General features: G+C 40.3%; 1 protein-coding gene across 1 annotated transcript; it reads right to left on the bottom strand.

Moving 5' to 3' along the window:
- Positions 1 to 771: 771 nt before the first annotated feature.
- Positions 772 to 20,829, bottom strand: LOC306924362 (extracellular calcium-sensing receptor-like; the record flags this gene model as incomplete). The annotated part of the gene is made up of 12 exons (XM_079502856.1): positions 772 to 1,685; positions 1,773 to 1,896; positions 1,997 to 2,224; positions 2,455 to 2,730; positions 5,519 to 5,788; positions 8,319 to 8,544; positions 16,154 to 16,302; positions 17,042 to 17,311; positions 17,678 to 17,764; positions 19,226 to 19,451; positions 19,752 to 19,888; positions 20,800 to 20,829. 12 exons carry the CDS (start codon positions 20,827 to 20,829, stop codon positions 772 to 774), a joined length of 2,937 nt encoding a protein of 978 aa, XP_079358982.1.
- Between the last annotated feature and the right edge of the window lie 889 nt (positions 20,830 to 21,718).

The following is a 21,718-nucleotide window of genomic DNA, read 5'->3' as shown; positions in this document are numbered from 1 at the left end:
TCAAGGTCATTTATATGGTGAAGGTAATTTATACTGGTGAAGGTAATCTATACTGGTGAAGGTAATTTATACTGGTGAAGGTCATTTACTAGTCTTATGAAGGTCATTTTTGCTGGTGAAGGTCATTTTTACGGGTGAAGGTCATTTACTAGTCTTATGAAGGTCATTTATACTGGTCAATGTCATTGATACTGGCACGCTATAGTGCGCGATTCTTCATCATTGTTGAGGATTTGAAAGAAAGGTGAAAATCACGGAAAATCTAAAGGCTATAGTCCATTGCCTCGGAGGGCATACTATAGTATGTGGTTTTTCACCATTTCGGAGGATTTGAAAAAAAGGTGGAAATCACTGAAAAGCGAAAGGCTATATAGTCCATGGTTTCCATGAGGTTTCCAGCTTAAGTATATTGATCTATAAGAAACAAATAGACCTTACAGTCCAGAGTAAAGGGGGTCTGTGGCCTTAATACATCCAATGATATGAACGTGAACTACAGACGGACGCACATACGTACAGAGATTTTGAGCATTTATTAGTAAGATATTTAGGTCTAAAATCATCAAACATAAGGGAGCATATTCAACTTTTCACCAACTTTTCTGTATGGTAGATAATACATTTGCATCTCTGACTGGATTACTACTTTTCGTTCATCTGGTACAATACGGAATCTGCTATACTAACAAGGTTATCAGCAATGAAACATTGTTTATTATACACTTATTGTTATAAAATACATAGAGAAACTGTTATGTCATTGAATTACTTCTATGTCTTGGTGGTGCCTCGTCCCATGATGGACTTCTTAGTGTTTCTCTCTGGTTTCAAAAGCATTATATAACACTTTGGTCCAAACAATGACCCCAACACACCAGAACTAGATGCTAAAATAGCAAATACTTCCACTACATCTGCATATTTGCCTGGAGAGCTGATATATGCAGGAATGAAGGCTATCCACACGGCACAGAAGATCAACATGCTGAAAGTGATTAACTTGGCTTCATTGAAGTTGTCTGGAAGATTCCTTGCCATGAATGCTAGGAAGAAGCTGAGTAGAGCCAGTAAACCAATATAACCTAACAACACTCCAAAACCAACTGCTGATCCCACAGCACACTCATAGACTATCTTATCACTGTGGTATTGTGTGTTTTTATGAGGAGTTGGTGAGGCAGACACAAGCCAGGCTATGCAGATTGATGCCTGGATTAAAGTAAGACCCAGAACGGTTCCTCTCTGCTGCATGGCACCGAACCACTTCATAATGTCTGCACCCCCAGGCGTGGAGGCCTTGAACACAGCCAACACCACCATAGTCTTTACCAGGATGCACGAGATACACAGCACAAAACTGATTCCAAATGCTGCATGCCTCATTTGGCACGTCCACAGCCGGGGACGGCCAATGAACAGAAGTGAACACAAGAAACATAGTTTGAGAGACAGCAACAGTTTGAAGCTAAGTTCTGAGTTGTTGGCTCGTACCATGGGTGTGTTTCGATAATAAATGAAGATTCCCAGGACAGTGGCGCAGGTAAGTGTGCCCAACAGTGAGATGGTTGTCAAGGAGATACCCAGGGGCTCATGGTAGGAGAGGAACTCCACACTTTTATGGATACAGTGGTCACGCTGGGGACTGGACCAGAAGTCCTCTGGACAACTGGTGCACTCTGTAGAGTCTAGTAAAGAGTACAGAAGTAAAGGGACAGACAAGTACAGTATAATAAAGATAACCTACTGTACATTGTTACATGATGTAAACCTACCAGTCTCATTGTTGATTTCTCCCTCAGAGCAAGCAATGCAGTCAAAGCAGCAGACCGGTTGCCCTTTCCTTCTGGCCACACGGGTTCCAGGGGAACAGCTCTCACTGCACACTGACCGAGGAGGCTACAGAGGAAAGTAACACTGAACAATTTCAGTCTAAACTAAATTACATTCACATCATGACATTAATTTGACATTAGCTATTCTAGAAAGCCAAAGTGACCTTTGTGTATTCAAAGTTCCAGAGGATTATGTCTTCATCAAGGATCAGTTCTTCACCTGCTGAGGCTGATTTCTTGACCACACCCACATTGTAAACCTTAGTACTTCCATCAGGGAGCCACACCCAGTTCAAGATATCCCAGATTGGTAAAACATCACCATTTTCATCAAATGATACATCGTCACCAAATGACGTGGTGAAGTTGACCTTTTCCAGGTAATGCACAAGCTAGAAATGGTGAGTAAAATTATGAAAATCAAGAGACAGAAAAGGGGGTAGGCCTATTACATTTTTTCCAGCATGATCTACCGTAAAGGTTTTTTGTAAGTTACTGTGTTTATATGTAAATGCACACGGCCGCATCAGATTCCGTTTTCCAGATTCAAGTTGGCCCTGATCCAGAAAGGTTTGCAATGAACTAGAAACATTAACAGGAAAATTGTGAATTAGTATTACACCTGCCATGGCTGCATTGTCTGCAAACTGGCACAGCTGTGCCCAATGAAAGGCCCTCTTCCTGGCACACACTGCAACATGTCATGGAGGGCATGGGCCAGAGCATACACAGCCATGTATACATTGTACTCTGACCTGAGGTCAGACACATCCAAAAGGGCTACTTCGGATGTTCCTAGGTCCTCTTGTCCAGTACACACCTCTCCACCAGCATCCAACCACTCTGACGGAAGGGGTGCAAATTTACACTGAAATGTGTGCTCCCAAAACTTCCTCACCTAAAGAAACGAAATTAAGACTTAAAGGAGAAGGGAAATTAAGACATATTACACGAGAGGGTGTGCTTTATCGTGATTATTGGCACGCCAGTGATGCGGTCAGGAACAAGGCTTTAGCCGAGTTCCGCAAGCGTCACTGAAGTGACTTCGTCTCATCAGCACAGCTCATTTTTGAGGGGCCCTAGCCCCTCTCATGTCCAGCTTTTGGTGCAGCTTTTGGTGTATGTGCAACTTTATCCTACACAAACATTAAAATGCCATTGACAATGAATGGAGATTTTTGAGTGTTTGTGTAAACACAAACATTGTGTAACACAAACATTGATGATGAAGGTGGGGGCACAAATTGTGATTGGCTGGAATGAGATGATGTATGATGATGTACGATGATAAGAGCGCCCCTCATGGGTGTGATTTTTATGTTTTCATTAGGTGTGTCATCATGCTTGTTTGAAGCACAGGTAGATGGCTATTTCATCCAATCAGATTGCTTCCTCAAAACTACCTGTATATCTTTAAAACACCTGGGGTCATTTTAACATCTATAGCTGTCATTTATGTGCACACCGCTTTTAAAGGTGCTTTATTCAACATTTAGATATTTGATATTACACCAGCTCTCTCCTAAGCCCATAGACCTTATGCAGACGCTGTCCATCTTGCCATTAAGTTAATGGCAGGGTGGCAACTAGCCGCAATTTGCCTTCCAAACAGAAAAGTCCACAGACTCAAGACAGACAGCTGATGGGCACCGTTTTCCATTTGTTTTGCAGATGGGTTCCCAGATTGAACAACGTCAAACCCACCAACATTACATCTGTATGAAAAGCTTGAATTATCGTCTTTCTATCTGCAAAGTGTTTGTTCCATAAAGATCCACTGCAGACGAACATGTTATGAGCTGTACTTTCTGTCAAGAAATTCCTGGCTGATGATTATTTTTCTGTGGAAGTGCTCGTTAATTGGATATCACTCAACGGCCCTGTTTTGCATTTGTTCAACCACCTGTTTGCACATAATGCAGGAGGCAGGACGTTGCTTTACTGGAAGCGAGTGCTTCCAAACTCCAACACTTCAACTGCAAGGAATTTCTTGATAGAAAGTAGCTCATAACATGTCTACGGTGGATTTTTATGTTGCCACCCTGCCATTAACTTATATGGCCGCGGTCTGCATAAGGTCTTAGGAGAGTGATGTGGCTGTAATATCAAATATCTAAATGTTGAATCAAACATCTTAAGGCTCATTCATAGTCTGGATTTTCGGTGGTGAGGAGACCACCGCTCCGGTGGTGAGCTGACCACCAGAGCTGAAATAACGTTGAGCGGTGGTGAGTAAAAACAGAGAGAAGGGCTGGGGCGGTGGCGGTGGTTTGCTCTTCACCGCGGCTCGTGACGTCATGTTGTAGTTCGGTGGTCACCTCACCATCGAAAATCCAGACTATGTATGAGCCTTTAAAACTGTCTGGGGTGCACAAAAAAGCTAACCTGACTCCGCCAGATGGGGCAGCAGAGAGTACAGCAGGAGGGGCGAACCCAGTGTACTCTCTGCTGCCCCATCTGGCGGAGTCAGGTTACAAAAAAGCCACAGTAGATGTTAAAATGACCCCGGAAGTAATTTAAAGTGATATACAATTGCCATTTACAAATTGCTGTTTAAATACTAAATTAAACAAAAGACTCACTATGGTATTTCCAATTGTGTTGTCGGGATCATTGTGAGGATGTATTTTTGACAAGAAGTCCATGAAACCTGGTATCTCTCCACGATGGATGCCGACACCTAGGGTTCCTGCCAGGTACGGCATGTAGCGAGGAGCCTGGAAATTAGAATTTGTCGACCAACCCGCAGCGGCCACCCATTGCAGACCTGTCAAATTTTGTCTTACAATCTGTTGATTGTGTGGAAACAAACACACTCATTTTACACTTGGAAAAGTGTCAGGGTTAGTTAAAGAAGGAGCGCCGTGATTTGTGTATTTTTCCAGTTTATCATGTGTTTATTTCGCTTGGTGTGGTTGTTATGTGCAATGATGTCTTCCCTTTGTATTTATGGTTTCTTCCTGGAGACTGAAACCTTGACAGTCAAACGTGGCAATGAAAAAAACAGTGTTATAGTGACATCACAATATCATCCCCTCCCCTAACCCCTCCCCTTTATCATACAACAACAGCTGTGGGTGCGGCTTCAGTTCAGGTGGATCACTACCCACCAGGCATACTTAATGAACTGGTGGGGAGTCTACATAAAAACAAAATTTTAACGAATACTGTACACTTTTTTGAAAAACGTCTTCCTCCTTATATAATAATAATACCTGATGATCATGTTTTAGGGTGGGAAAAAAATCACGGCAATCCATCTTTAATTATTAGAGGATAGAGGAACATGGGTCTGTTCAAATGGACATAAATAAAAAGAGTATAATAGACTAAAGCTATTTAAAGGTAAGATAAAGTAAACTGGTGTACCAAACTTTTCTTGTGAAAGACTTGTTAGAAAGAAAGAAAGAAAGAAAGAAAGAAAGAAAGAAAGAAAGAAAGAAAGAAAGAAAGAAAGAAAGAAAGAAAGAATAGTGAGTGTTTCATACCTCAACATAACTCCAGTGGTTAAATAAAGGTTACATACATAGGTTACGTACATACCTACATTTATTCCACTTTTCTATGAACTACGTGCTTACTCAAAGTGCTTTACAGTGGTCCATTCATTCATGCATTGTATATAGGTATACTGTACATATCTACATACCTACATACATACTGTACATACATACATATATACAAACCTCATCCATGAGATGAAGCATATAGCTCCCAAATGTAAATGCAATGACCACACGAGCTGTGGATTCCTTCATGACAGTGACAATCCTGTCCAGTTTGTCCAGGTTATTGTCCCAGGGCAGGGCCTCTGAATAAGCCACACAACCCAGACCAGAACGGGCCAGGTTGGCCTGGAAGGTTCGGCCAGCATTGTGGCCATAAGCACCATCGTTAAACACCAATCCTACCCAGGTCCATCCAAACCGCCTCATAAGCAGCAGCATAGCTCGCACCTAAAGAACCACAATCAGAGTGTCACAGTGGCTATGGCCTGATTTAGCCAATTTTTCCCCCGAAAACCTTATAATGGTACCCCAACTTTCAACCCCTTGTTTTGCCAATGGGTTCCTTATAACAGACTATTTCTACATTGTAGTATAGCCTATTACAACTTTTAATTAAGTTAAATCAACAACAACTCTTCTAAATCCATGAATCTCCTACACCAGACATGGCCAAACATTTGTCAAAGGAAAATATGGAGGATGACCTCAGGAACGACTGCATCTCCTGCAGGACCTTTGGACTAGGGGTGCACGTTTATGAAATTATGACCGATATCCGATCTCTGATTATTTGCAGGGTCATATCTGCCGATACCGATTCTTACCGATTCCGATATTATACAGAGGACCACAATGGAAACAAGCCTAGGCCCTAGGGGCTTGGCCCAAAGCCTGTTAATAAAGTATTCAATCAATCAATAAATAGCATATACTCTTTTCCAAGTGTCTGTTTTCAGATGAGTACACACATTAAATGTTTATTTTATATTATTTGATTTGGCTTTTGTTCTAGACTAGATGTAATAGAAATGTTTGTTTTATATTGAATTCCTTGATGAATTTAACATTTTTCATTTTAAAACGTTTTTTGCTGGTGAAAACGATTAAATAATCTGTATTATTTTGAGACCGTTCCGATACCAATATCTTTATGGGCGATATGGCCGATTCCGATTATGCTACCGATTATATGGTGCATCCCTACTTTGGACCATAACAAAGTTGTATTCATGACATTACAACAGTTTTGTTTAACTACAGTGCAATATCAATAGTGTGTAGCCATATACAGAAAGTAAATCATCTGTGCCGTGAACAAAGCAAAAACAATTGACTTTTTTTTCTCACATGCCTGCACATTACTATTATACTGTATCTGCAATACTTTCCTTTTGTTCAAATGACTGACAGTGTAGCCAAAATGTAATGAAAAGTTATCTACAAAACATTTCAGTTTTCAATCTTTCACATACCGAGATAGAAGATTGTGAATGAGACAACACAAGGAACAAGCAGTTAGGAAACTTTACAAATTCTATTGAGAAATAGCCTACTGCCCAGGTTAATTTCAAAACAATGTCAATGTATGAATTTCAAATTACTAGAATGGTGGTGGGCCATAAATAACATCTTAGGATGGAAAAAGTGTATACCTGGGAGTCATTATTTGGGATTGTTCTAAAAAAGGATGGGAACTGATTCAGGTCACTCAAAGTAGAAGAAGCAGCAGTGTGACTTATCTGAAAAAAAGGCACAAAACATCTCTGCTGTAAAACATTTTATTTCTTGTCAAATTACCCCTGCAAACCGAGCAGGGGAATGGCTGAGGGGGGAGGAAGGGAAAAAAGAGAGTAAAGAAAGTAAAGAATAAAAAAAAGCTGCTTTGTCTTTATCTTCTTTTATCTTCAAAAAAGCCTTTGCCACTTTGAATTGCATTTCAGAAACCAATCTGAGCACAATCTGTCCTACCCCATAATAAACATATTGTAGACTCTCTAGAAAAATGTGGGCAAATATCCTTGATTATGCTGCCAAAAATCCTTCTTTATGCGGACTAAAATCCTTGATTTTGTGATTAAATATGTGGGTTTTGTGTGTCTTTATGCAGTGAAATTGCGGGAAGTTGCAAAATATGCAGAAAAAGTATGCGAATAGTTGCTAAATATACAGGATTTTATGTGATTTTATGCTGAGAAATATATGCGGGAAGTTACGAAATATGAGTATTTTCTGTGTTTTAAAATACAGAAAATACCGTATGTTCTGTATTTTAAAATACAGAAAATACATTTGCAATGTATTTACAAATACATGTATTTCAAGTACTGCCCATCTCTGATGTTAGGCATCCTTAAGCACCATGGACAGCGACACTGTCAAGCGGCCTGTGTTAGAAGAGTATCACAGATACATTGCCATCTGACCTTTTGAAAGTCTGCTTCAAAATCAAAATCCATTCAATTCAGCCCGCAAGTAAATATGTTCTGTGTCTTTCAAGCTGTAAAAAGACCCAATACATATTTATCATATTTGACATTTATAAATAACCAAATAAACAGTATATGCTTAGTTTTTTTTTTTTTTTATTAGTCCTTATTGGTCGCGTTACTAAACATTCCTGTTCTCCCTTTGAGCTTCTTAGTATTGGGTACTGTATTTATGAGCATTGTATGTCTGTCATGTTTTTTGTTGTTGTGTATTGTTTTGTTACTGGCAGAGCTGTGTCACTTGTTTTGCCTCTTGTCTTGGCCAGTTCACACTTGTAAAAGAGACTTCAGTCTCAATGTGGTTTTTACTGGTTAAATAAAGGTTAAAAAAAAAATATATATATATATATAAAATATGACTCCGGATAAGCGGTTGAAGACGGATGGAACATGGTTAAAGGGGATTTAAGGTGGAAACTTACCATGGGTACTCTGTATAAACCCAATATTCTAGAGAGAGCAATGGAACTTGACGAGGTAGCAGGACCCACAATTCCTGGCACTGGTGGAGACCCAAGACAGCTCTCATCCAACTGAAAGTGCTCCTCTGTCCCACTGACCAATGTCAAGGCTGAACGGAATTCAACTCCATGTGTCATACAGTTATCATAGAGATTATAGCCCAGTGTCACATTGGGCAGTATGTTGGGGTTTCTGTTGATCTCAGTTATTGCATAAGCCATGGTCTGGGCCTGCATGAACCCTTGCATGTATAAACTAACACACAAAAACTGTTTGTAACATTGCATGATATTTATCTTTGTAGAAACACAACATCAACTATGATACAATATATCAAAACATGTTACATTCTCTTGCTTGCTTTTGTAAACGTATGTGTGCTATACTCACCTATAGCAAATGTACTCGTGTGGCTTGGAGGTGAAAGATAGATCAGGGAAGACAGAGGCAGAGTGGAAATAAAACAAACCACCCAGAACGACGTCCCCAGGCTTGTAAATTCTGTTCAGCTTAAACTGTGCCTGTATCTGACATGAATAGTTGGGTGAGGAAGACAAAGGAGAGAAGGAGAACAATATCAAGTACATGTATGAAAGCAGGTGTGTGTCTAGAAAAGCCAACATGACTGTCCTCCCCTGTCTAACCCCCTCTCCCAAATCCTTTTTGTCCAGTTACATTTTATACACAGTGCTATGCCATCCCACCTTTATGCCATTACGTAATGTGTCACACCGCCCACCTGGGCAGAGAGAGGCACAAGTAGGGGCAGGGCTTTTGAAACTTTTGAATTTCAAGGACCCCAAGTTTGATATGCATTAGGCCACTGACAGACCCCCATTTAATACTGTTTTTTCATCTCTGGGAACCAAATATAATATAATAAAAAAAGATATAATAATAATTTTCCCAAATAATAATAATAATGTGGATTGCATTTTTATAGCGCTTTTCTATGCACTACATGCTTACTCAAAGTGCTTTACATTACAATGGTCCATTCATTCATACATTGGGAGTAAATAATAGCCTATATTAGCCCATTTAGACCTGAGGCCTTCTAAAACCTAACCTAAGGTTTCTGAAAAACTTCAAATTCTTATTAAAAAAAATCACACCTGTGTGAAGTGAGGGGCACTCTTATCATCTTACAGCATCAATTACAACATATGTTTGTTTAAGCAACGGGTACATTAGCACCCGTTGTTTTAGTCCTCAAAACAAACATTACATTTCTCTTTATTGTGGCGTTTTCTTAAACATAAGCATCATTAAAAGACAAACATTAAAGCTGTATATAGGAGGGGCTAGCACCCCTCAAAAATCTGACCTGTCTGAAGTGAGTGGTGCAACAGCGCCCCCTGTTGGTACCCTAAACATAGGGACATACAGACAGGGATAGACATAGGGACATTGCTGTTCCTTGGAGTGGTTGCACCACTCAAAAAAAATAAAGAAAATACGTTTTGTGTTGCTATAGCGGGGGTAGACACGTTGGAGCAGTTAGCACCGCTCAAAATAATGGCAGGCTCACAATGTAAGCCTATCAATTTAGGATTCATCTCTCAAGCCAAGCAATTCTTCCACAAGCTAAATGCTACAGAGTGTAACTATACACCTGAAAGCGTTGAACAAGAAGCTGTCATCTGCTATTCAGAACCTAAAGTATTGGAAATTCAACCAGTCATGACGAGGTGTTCACGGACATGTAATTTTAAAATATCTTTATCTTTTTACATTTCTACCAAGCAGCAAACTTTATAGGCTTCGACTAATTTGATTTGCAGTGGGAATTACTTATGCTACTGCAGAAGTGAGGGGAGGCCGGACAACCGCTTACTTTCTACACATTACATTTGTAGCACTGTTAGGCAGAAGCATTTGAAAATAGTCTGAGCCAACAGTCTGCCTCTCTTGACTATTTCAGGATTCATTCTATCCAGGACAATTGGAGTGCACTGAATAGAGAAAGAGAATTATTAGTGGTAGGCAGAGGGGTCTCCATAAAAGCTATGGTCTGCAGGCCTCCTCAACCCGGCATAATCTGTGTGTGTTTAAGGCTGTGTGCGTATGTATGCTCTGGTCCATGCCCTGCACGACATGTTACAATGTGCCAGGAAGAGAGCCTTTCATTTGGCCTTTCATGGGTGACAACACGGATCAACACTTCAAGGGGATTCAGTCGGTGAATGAGCTGCCACCACAGCCCAACATTGCTGTGATTCTAAATAAATCGAAAAAAACCATTACTATGGGGAACACCATGTTACTTTTCCCAGTATTTATAATTATTAGGAATAATTGCCTCTGGTTGGAAGGGTAAATTTTTCCTCTAATCATTTCATGGATCCTAAAATCTATCTATAGTATTCCCTTTTAATAAGGTCTTTAAAAACTACACTTTTGAGTGGTGCAAACCACTCAAATAACCAGCTTTGTCTGTACCCGTGTACCTGTACGTGTACCCACGTACAGATGAGCATGGTTGCTATGGTTAGTGTGTGACGTCACTGCACCACTCAGTTCACACGGGTGTGATTTGTTTTAAATTCCTGATGCCACAGCAAAGGTTGTCGCAACTTGTTGGGGGTGGGATTTGAACCTGTGTCAGAAGCAAGAAGTATCTGCCTATATAGCCATGTAGAACTGCCTTGGGTTGTGTTACCCCTGCGGCTGCATTGTACTGTAGCTCCTTTTATTACTAATACCTATTGGGCTTTTCACACCTGATTGAATATTTCTTCATGTTTATCTAACTTCCATTCCGTTATTTAAAAAAAAAAAATATATATATATATATACATACAAATAAAATAAAGTCAATGTTATCCCTTGATTCCCCTTGAGGAACAGCTATGTTGTTTGTGAGCTCCAGCAGCTGGACAATTACCAGAGTCTGTAAACACTTCCCTCAACAAGAGAATGATGCAATCTTTCAGCTTTCATTGCTAAAACTGGGTGGGAACAAGAGAGTTAAAAAAAAGAAGGAAAAAAAACAACTTGCATTTCAGGACCAATCCAAAAGTTTTAGGGTGGTCCTTCATATTGAGGTGGTGCGAGATTATTGGTTTAGGCTATAACAGTGGGCTTTCAGTAGCTTTGTGTCCTCACAGCGTTCTTGGCTCAACAGTTGCAACGTTGGAAAATAATTAACTTTCAGGTCCAATGAGACGATTGAGTCACCAGAGATTGTTTCGAAACATTAATTAACAACATGGACACAAGGGTGCCATTATGTACTACTGTAGCTAGGTCTATTGTAGAGCGTCATAATACAGACAGATAATACATCAAAATGTTTAAGAGAAAATACCCTAAATAAGCATTACGGTATTGACTGGTGGGTTTCAGATGAGAAGTATTAGTTTTGATGACCAGCATCCTTTTTCACCTGTACCATATAAAAGCACTTTATAGACACATAGACAGGCATATACAGTAGACAGCCGTCAAAGTTGGGGTCCTTAACTACACCGGTTAGAGTTTGTTATCGCTGACGTTCTCAAACGTTTTAATTTCAAGGACCCTAAGTTTTGCATTAGGCCCATGATTAGGCCAAGCCACAGACCCTCATTTTTTTATGTAAAATCCTCAGTGTTAATCTAACTCAGTGTTCCATTTTCATACACTCTCAAGTCCAGGTTAGAATCAGAATTTGTTTTATTTGTCATATCACAGGTTTACAGGTGGAAGTGGGTGAAATTATATATGTTTTGATTTTTCTTCATGTGCGCACCATCACAAAAAGGAAATGATGCGTAGCTTGCGGAGTTAGTTCAGTCAGATATACTCAAGCATGTTCATGCTATGCTCAAGGGACATAAATGTATTTGAGGGGTTAAGAAACCGTCTCCACACCTTAGCGCAAAACGGTCTTAAGCTGCGCACTTCTTAAGCTGCGCGCATCTTAAATTCTGAGTTTTTAGACAGCTGGTGGATGGAAAAGAAGCTCCACCTCCGCGGACGTTTTGCGCGGAGGAGAGCGTTTCCGGGAATCTGGCCTTCGCGCAAAAAGTCCGCGGAGGTGGAGCTTCTTTTCCATCCACCAGCTGTCTAAAAACTCAGAATTTAAGCTGCGCGCAGCCGAGAACGTGCGCAGCTCTTTCGATAGTGTGGCAGCACCTATATGCTGCATTAGGCCTACTATGTGGGTGTATACAGTGTTTGCAGTCCCACATGTCATTCGCTGATGTGGCAGTCAGCTGACCAATTGGGCGGGGTATTTAATCTCACCTAGACTGCATGCATTCTACCTGCCTTCCTTCTGCATATGATGACTGACTACATACAGCACAGGCCATCTGAGCGATGGATTGATAATTTTATTGACACATTTGTTTAAGTACAGCAGTACAAAGAGTTTGGAAGAGTTTCCATTGTGCTCCATTACAAATTCAACACTCAAACAACTCGAACAACAGTCAGCAATACAAAATAGAAATCACACTTGTGTGAAGTGAGGGGCGCTCTTATCGTCATTTACATCATCATAAATCATTATACATCACATTCTGTGCTCAGTCAATCAAATAATCAAAAATGTGGTACACACAAACACACATAGCTGGGCATAGGAGAGGCTAGCGCCCCTCAACATTGTCAATGTCAAAAAGATTTAGACTTGCATGACATTCAATTAATGGTAGGTTCTATTAATAATATTTCTATTATAGCAGCTGAGTGCAAGCTTCTAGAGTTCGGCCAGGAGTTTCAAACATAATTTTCAAAAATTGTAGAAAACAAAAACAAGTAGGCCTACATGTAATGGTTGGTAGTGTTATGAAAGGGTACGTTTGCCAATTTGAACCCTATATACAATTGCCCATTAGTCTGACAAACCATTTAGAACGACTAAACGAATAGTCCGACAAATGTTAGGTTAGTGTGAGGTTTTAGGTTTAGGGTTGGGGTTGATTTGAGCACAGTCATGATCGAATGTGCTTTGAAATAAAGAGCCATTGGACCAATGTCATGGCAATGCATGATTTGACTCTTCTTCTTTTTGTTCTTTTTTAATTGGTCTGTTCACCAAACTTAAAGTAGTATGATCAACTTTTCTTCAAGATAGATAATACATGTTGGTGTCACAGGTGTCTAACTGGATTACTACAGTAATTTCAGTTTAATCTGGCAGACATAAGATTATACTACTTATTAACAATCAAAAATATTTTTATAAACTTATCGTTATAAAATACACACAGATGAACTGTTTTGTGATTGAATTTCCGCTTCTATGTCTTGGAGGTGCCTCGACCCATGATAGACTTCTTAGTGTTTCTCTCTGGTTTCAAAAGGATGATATAACACTTTGGTCCAAACAATGCCACCAACACACCAGAACTAGATGCTAAAATAGCAAATACTTCCACTACATCTGCATATTTGCCTGGAGAGCTGATATATGCAGGAATGAAGGCTATCCACACGGCACAGAAGATCAACATGCTGAAAGTGATTAACTTGGCTTCATTAAAGTTGTCTGGAAGATTCCTTGCCATGAATGCTAGGAGGAAACTGAGTAGAGCCAGTAAACCAATATAACCTAACAACACTCCAAAACCAACTGCTGATCCCACAGCACACTCATAGACTATCTTATCACTGTGGTATTGTGTGTTTTTATGAGGAGTTGGTGAGGCAGACACAAGCCAGGCTATGCAGATTGTTGCCTGGATGACAGTAAGACCCAGAACAGTTCCTCTCTGCTGCATGGCACCGAACCACTTCATAATGTCTGCACCCCCAGGCTTGGAGGCCTTGAACACAGCCAACACCACCATAGTCTTTACCAGGATGCACGAGATACACAGCACAAAACTGATTCCAAATGCTGCATGCCTCATTTGGCACGTCCACAGCCGGGGACGGCCAATGAACAGAAGTGAGCACAAGAAACATAGTTTCAGTGACATCAAAAGTTGGTAGCTGAGTTCGGAGTTGTTGGCTCGTACCATAGGTGTGTTTCGATAATAAATGAAGATTCCCAGGACGGTGGCGCAGATAAGTGTGCCTAATAATGAAATAGTTGTCAAGGAGATACCCAGGGCCTCATTGTAGGAGAGGAACTCCACACTCTTATGGATACAGTGGTCACGCTGGGGACTAGACCAGAAGTCCTCTGGACAACTGGTGCACTCTCTAGAGTCTAATAAAGAGAAGTAAAGGGACAGACAAGTACAGTATAATTCTAAATTCTAAAGATAACCTACTGTACATTATTACATGATGTAAACCTACCGGTCTCATTGCTGATTTCTCCCTCAGAGCAAGCAATGCAGTCAAAGCAGCAGACTGGTTGCCCTTTCCTTCTGGCCACACGGGTTCCAGGGGAACAGCTCTCACTGCACACTGACCGAGGAGGCTACAGAGGAAAGTAAAAAAATACTCAATTTCAGTCCAAACTAAATTACATTCAAATTATGAAATAATTTGACATTAGCTATTTTAGTAACCTTTGAGTATTCAAAGTTCCAGAAGATTATGTCTTCGTCAAGGATGAGTTCTTCACCTGCGGAGGTAGATTTCTTGACCACACCCACATTGTGAACCTTAGTGCTTCCATCAGGGAGCCACACCCAGTTCATGATATCCCAGATTGGTAAAACATCACCATTCTCATCAAATGATACATCATCACCAAATGACGTGGTGAAGTTGACCTTTTCCAGGTAATATACAAGCTAGAAATTGTTAGTAAAATTATGAAGCTGAAGAGACTTTCAAAAACCTACTTCATACAATATGCACAATAGTTACATTGAGATGGACCGTTGTTGTATAAACTTCACCCTTGCATTATTTACAAAACAATCCATCTGTGCCTGAGGGATCAGGTGTGGGCGGTACTTGAGCTCAATATACAGTAGATTGGGCTCAAGTATGGGTCTTTGGCATGATTATTATTATCATTATTGCTTTGTTGGTGAAAAGTCGATGTTGATGAACATTTTTGTTCAAAAAGGGAATTCACAATAATGAATGCACTGGCAAACTGAAACTGCATAGACTGGTTTCAGTTGGGGCATTAAATCATCTGGCCATTAGAAAAAAGGGGGTATTTCTTTCAGCATGAAATTCTTTAATTATAACACATTAACATTTACTAACATTATATAAAAAAGCGTATTGTCTCCACCAGGCCGAAGGCATGGGGAGAGAGTATGTTTTGTACTCCGTCCGTGTGTGTGTGTGTGTGTGTGTGTGTGTGTGTGTGTGTGTGTGTGTGTGTGTGTGTGTGTGTGTGTGTGTGTGTGTGTCCGTCCGTCTGTTACCAGCTAATCTCCGGCACCGTTAACCTGGTCGATACCAAATTTTGCACACACACTCCCTGGATGCCAACGATGAACCTCTTTTGTAAAACACAATTTTTTATATTACCCGGAAATCGTTACACAGTATCTCTATAGTCATGTGTTCAAGACGGATCTGTCCGATATTTCATATTCCGCCACCAACAGGTGGAATTTTGCAAAAAGAATGCCTCAAATCATTCAATTGCCATCCAATGCGTAAGAAGAAATGGCACCCTTTTCACATTGGCCTATTATAGCGCCACCAGGAGGCCACAACCTGACATGGCCTGGTGGAGACCTGTGCCCCGAGGGGCACTTTATCTAGTTTTTCCATCCTACCATTTTCATGCAATTTACCAATGTCACATTTAAATATGTATTATTATTATATTATATATTATACTACTAGAAACATTATAGACTAAACTGTACATTCATATCACACCTGCCATGGTTGTATTGTCTGCAAACTTGCACAGCTGTGCCCAATGAAAGGCCCTCTTCCTGGCACACACTGCAACATTTCATGGAGGGCATGGGCCAGAGCATACACAGCCTTGTATATATTATACTCTGGCCTCAGGTCAGACACATCCACAAGGGTCGTTTCTGAATTTCCTAGGTCCTCTTGTCCAGTACACACCTCTCCACCAGCATTCACCCACTCTGACGGAAGGGGTGCAAATTTACACTGAAATGTGTGCTCCCAAAACTGCCTCACCTAAAGAAGCACACAAAGACTTAAGAGTGCCGTCACACCAAACTTTGATTCTGCCCATGAGGGTAGATTCTGACAATGCTTTTCAATGGGAATGAAGTGGTTTGTTGCCATTTGCGGATTTACACAAAAAGGGACATGTGTGTGTTTGTCTTTTATAACTTACTTATACTTATACTGCGTTTATTGGATAGTGTACAGTATGGTGACAGGAAATTGGGGGATAGAGATGGGGAGTGGCAGCAAAGCCACAGTAAATGCTAAAATTACCCTAGAAATGTTTGAAATAACGAATTACTCACTATGGAGTTTTCATGTGTATTGTCAGGATCATTGCTAGGATGTATTTTTAACAAGAAGTCCTTGAATCCTGGTATCTCTCCACGATGGATGGCGACCCCTAGGGTGCTCAACAGGTACGGCATGTAGCGAGGAGTGTAGAAATGATTATATGTCGTCCAACCTGCAGCCGCTAACCATTGCAGACCTGTCACTTTCTGTCTTACCACCTGTTGATGGTGTGGAAACACACACACGCACACATGCATGCACGCACGCATGCACAATATATGATATATGAAGCAATGCATTTCCTTAATACTTACTTCAAATTTCTTATAACCATTTCATATATAATAATTATTTTCAAAAGAGGTTTCTCATCTCATCGGAACTCTCCTTCCTGGTCAAATAAAATGTAGGTTACATACATACATTTCAATTCCCTGATAATAAAACAAACCTCGTCCATGATATTTATCATATAGGTTCCATATGCAAACGCAATGACCACACGAGCTGTGGATTCCTTCATGACAGTGACAATCCTGTTCAGTTTGTCCAGGTCATTGACCCAGGGCAGGGCTTCTGAATAAGCCACACAACCCAGAGCAGACCGGGCCAGGTCAGAATGGAAGGTTCGGCCAGCATTGCGGCCATAGGCATCATCACTAAACAGCAATCCTACCCAGGTCCATCCAAACCGCATCATAAGCTGCAGCATAGCTCGCACCTAAAGAATTTGAATCTGATCAGAAATGAATTGGTCTCTATATTCTCTCGACAAAATAGTGTGCAAAAGAAACCCACAGATTTGTGTATCAGTTTTTTCTGAGGTAGTGCTTAGGCTAGATATTCAAAAATAGAGCTTCTGTTTTTAGACAAAAAAAAGAAGTAAAACATAAAAACGTGAATATATATACTAGTACGTTTTTGAATGCAGGCTAGTCATATAGGTCAATTGTGATATTACTACTTCTACTTAATACAAACATCTGTGTACTTCTTCCACCATTGGATGAATCTTGGACCAATCAATCAATCAATTACACTCACTAGAGGTATTTGTTAAGTGTGTGGAACATGTACAACTGTTTACCTGAAAGTCATTATTTGGGATTGTTCTAAAGAAGGACGGGAACTGATTCAGGTCACTCAGAGTAGAGGAAGCAGCATAGTGACTTATCTGAAAAAGGGCACAAAACATCTGTTCTGTGATAGGCCTATACACATTTTTTTTATTTGTTTGTGAAACCTTTCCCCTGCAAGCAGTATCTACAATACTATGGCTGTAAAGCAAAAATGAGAAGCTGATTTGGGGTGCATTTATGATGACATTGATTGGCATAACTTGCTTGAGTGCTCTCAGACTTTCTTAATCTCCACTAAACACAGACAAATGCAGTTTCACATTTTTAATAGAACCTATTATACTCTACATAGATTACACAGAATATTCAATAATGATTCCCCCAACTGCCAGAGATGCAAAATCTCTGATGGAGATTTACTTCATATGCTGTGGAGCTGTCCATGCTTGGAGGAGTTCTGGAAATACATAGTTAGAACAACTTCAGAAGTAGTAGGGTGTGACATAGTACCTGATCCTAGGATCTGGATATTGGGTGACATACAGGGACTCGCATTAAGCCATCATAAGACATACTTTATTTTGTTGGCTGGCGCAGCTGGGAAAAAAATATATTCTTCAAAACTGGAAATCTGAAAGTTCTCCCTCTCAGAGACATTAGTTGAACGAGTTAACTTCATATTGTACTCCTGAAAAGATTGTATACAATGTACGGAGGAACCCAGCAACATTTGAGAAAATATGGGGTTTTTGTTGCTTTTGTTGTTGTCCTTGTCTTTGTTTTTGTATCATTGTAGAAAAAAAGAAAATACTTGTATGACACGTTTGTCTAAATAAAAATATCTTTAAAAAAAAGGGGGGAAAAAGAACAAGATAAAAAAATATAGATTGCCTTTATTCTTTAAACAAGGAGGGCAGGCATTGCCTTTTTGAATCACATTAAATGTGATCTGAATTTTTCAGAAACCAAGTGTAGCACAATGTGCTCATTTAACACAATCTGCCCTACCCCATATTATTATAACACAATCTGCCCTACCCCATATTATTATAACACAATCTGCCCTACCCCATATTATTATAACAATGTATAATAGCACCATGGACAGCGACACTGTCAGGGGGCTGGTGCCTGCAAATAAATATGTTCTAAATATGTCTTTCAAGCTGTAAGAAGGACCAATACATTTAGGCCAGTCAATCTAAGATTTGACCCAAAAGAAATTGCAATAGTAATCGTTCAAGGTTTTTTTATGACCCTTAGGCTCATCCAAATAACATATTAAGCCGTCTTCACAAATGTGATGAGGTCATCACATTTGGGAAAGTGGCTATGGCCTTGAACGATTACTATTGCAATGTATTTTGGGTCAACCCCTTTTTTAGCTTAGATTGACAGGCCTAATTATCATATTTTACATTTGTGAATAACCAAATAAACACAATTAAATAGATCATGGTGACAGGGCATTCAAGTAGGAAACTTACCATGGGTACTCTGTATAAACCTAATATTCTAGAGAGAGCAATAGCACTCGATGAGGTACCAGGACCCACAATTCCTAGCACGGGAGGAGACCCAACACAGCTCTCATCCAATTGAAAGTGCTCCTCTCTCCCACTGACCAGTGACATGGCTCCACGGAATTCAACTTCAGTCGTCATACAGTTATCATAGAGGATATATCCCAGAGTCACATTGGGCAGTAAGCTGTTTTTTTTGTTGATTTCAGTTATTGCATAAGCCTGGGCCTGGGCCTGTCTGAACCCTCGAATGTAAACACTAACACACAACATCACACTGTAACAATGCATATTTATCTTTGTAGAAACATACAACATCAACTATTCTTGTGTTACTATCTATCAATGCAAGAAGTTACCGATTCTCCAGATTTGCTAATATATCATCAAAATCTGTTTGACAACTTTAATCCTATCTCATCATCAATCATTCGAAAATAGCTGATCTACACGTTGTAGATTGGCTATTTCAAACGAAAATTTGGAAAATCTAGACAAATCAGATCTTTTCAGATGGGATTCCACGGTCAAACAATTCCATTGTTACATTGCTACTCACCTAGAGCAACTGAACTCGTGTGGCTTGGAGGTGAAAGACAGCTCTGGAAAGACGGAAGAGACATGGATCTCAAACAAGCCACCCAGAACGACGTCCCCAGGCTTGTACATTCTGTTCAGCTTAAACTGTGCCTGTATCTGACATGAGGAGTTAGGTGAGGAATACAAAGGAGAGAAAGAAGATAACAGCGTCAAATACAAGTACAGGTATGAAAGCAGTTGTGTGTCGACTACACAAGCCGTCATGACTGTCCTCTGTCTAACCCCCTCTCCCATTTACCTTTGTGCAGTTCTTACATTTTATACACAGTGCTATGTCATCCATTCTGTCAAATCATGTCATTACGTAATGTGTCACACCGCCCATCTGGGCAGAGAGAGGCAGGGCTTTGGAAACTTTGAATTTCATGGACCCCCAGTTTGATGTGTGCATTAGGTCAGATCTAGCAAACCCAGCAAACTTGATTAAGTTGATAATTATGTATATTGACCAAAAAAATAAAGATATAGGGGAGCTGGGGCTGGGGCTGGAGCTATGGGGCTGCTGCTGGGGGGGTCTAACATCAACTCACGTAGATCAGGAAGAGTGCAGTGTCAACAATGCATGGAGTGTTGCTGTCACATCATCTAGAACAGATGTGAACAAAAAACAAAAACCAACTGTGCGATTGAAAAGGAGTTCTAGCGTTAGACCCCTCCAGCCCCAGCTTCATCTCCAGCTGCAGCCCCAGCTCCCCTATATCTTTATTTTATTTATTTTTTGTTTTTTGGTACATAATTATCAACTTACTTTTGTAAAAAAAAGGTTTAGGGAGAAATTCCCCTTTAATCCATCCCTTTGTGTACAAGATGTATGCTAAGGTCCATGCCCTCCATGACATGTTACAATGTGTGCCAGGAAGAGGGCCTTTCATTGCAGACAAGTAATCAAACACTGGTGTGTGTGCGTGTGTCAGCAAGACTTGGTGACCTGGATCACGGACTACCTCACTGTCAGACGTGCTAGTAAATACTGTACAGGTCACAGTGCTTTCACCCTTCCTGTTCACCCTCGGCACCTCCAACTTCAGGGGATTCATACCAACTTCGAATGAATGAATGAAAAAGCTCTATTAAATAATCAACTTTCACTTCAACTCAACATGTTGCCCCGATGAGTCGCCCGATCGATGACATTGTTCTCAAACTCTGCCCGAACCCGACCAGGCCCGACCCAAAGTTTTAGGGCCGGGCCGGGCCTAAAATGTATGCTAATCAGTAGGGCCAGGCCGGGCCTCGGGGTCCATGAAAAAAATAATATATATATATATTGAATTTGAATAAAAATAAAAATAATAGTTCTGTTCTGTCCGGGCCTTAAGTTTCAGCCCGATGAGAACTCTAATTGTCATTCTCTGCCTCACATGGATAAGCATACTCTGGTAGAGCGCTTCAAGGGGATAGTCCTGCAGACAGAGTAAAGGTGTTGGTGTGTGGCTTTCCTTTACCTGCAGTATAATCAGCTGATAAACATACTGATAACTGATAGTCAATACAACCTTCGATAAGATCTGACCTTCACCAAGTTGAAAAACGGGGACATTCTCTTGACAGAGCGTGATAAATAGACCATGTTAAATATTTACATTACATAAACACTAGTACTGTATGTATACAATATAAACAATAGTAACTATATATAGAATATACTGTATTATCATTGTCGGGCAGGAATCTCTTATAACCATACTCTTTTTGTGTTTTTTGGTAAATGAACGCCCTACTTGATCATCCTACAGCTTGTAACATGGCGTGAAGCAACACGTTTTTAGCGTGTAAATCTGCTATTTTTGCCATACGATTTGCCATATGAGGTTTCCACCGGACAGAGACAATATAAAGTTAAGTGTGTGCGAGCATGCACGTGTGTGTGTACTGTGGGTCAGTGACGTGACACCCCTAAAAAAGTGTTTTTTAAAATCCTTTAAA

This window comes from Electrona antarctica (assembly GCF_951216825.1).
Source record: "Electrona antarctica genome assembly, chromosome: 6".
In the NCBI taxonomy this organism is placed as follows: Eukaryota; Metazoa; Chordata; class Actinopteri; order Myctophiformes; family Myctophidae; genus Electrona; species Electrona antarctica.
The sequence above is the reverse complement of the archived record's forward strand: the minus strand, read 5'-3'. Positions and strand labels throughout refer to the sequence as shown.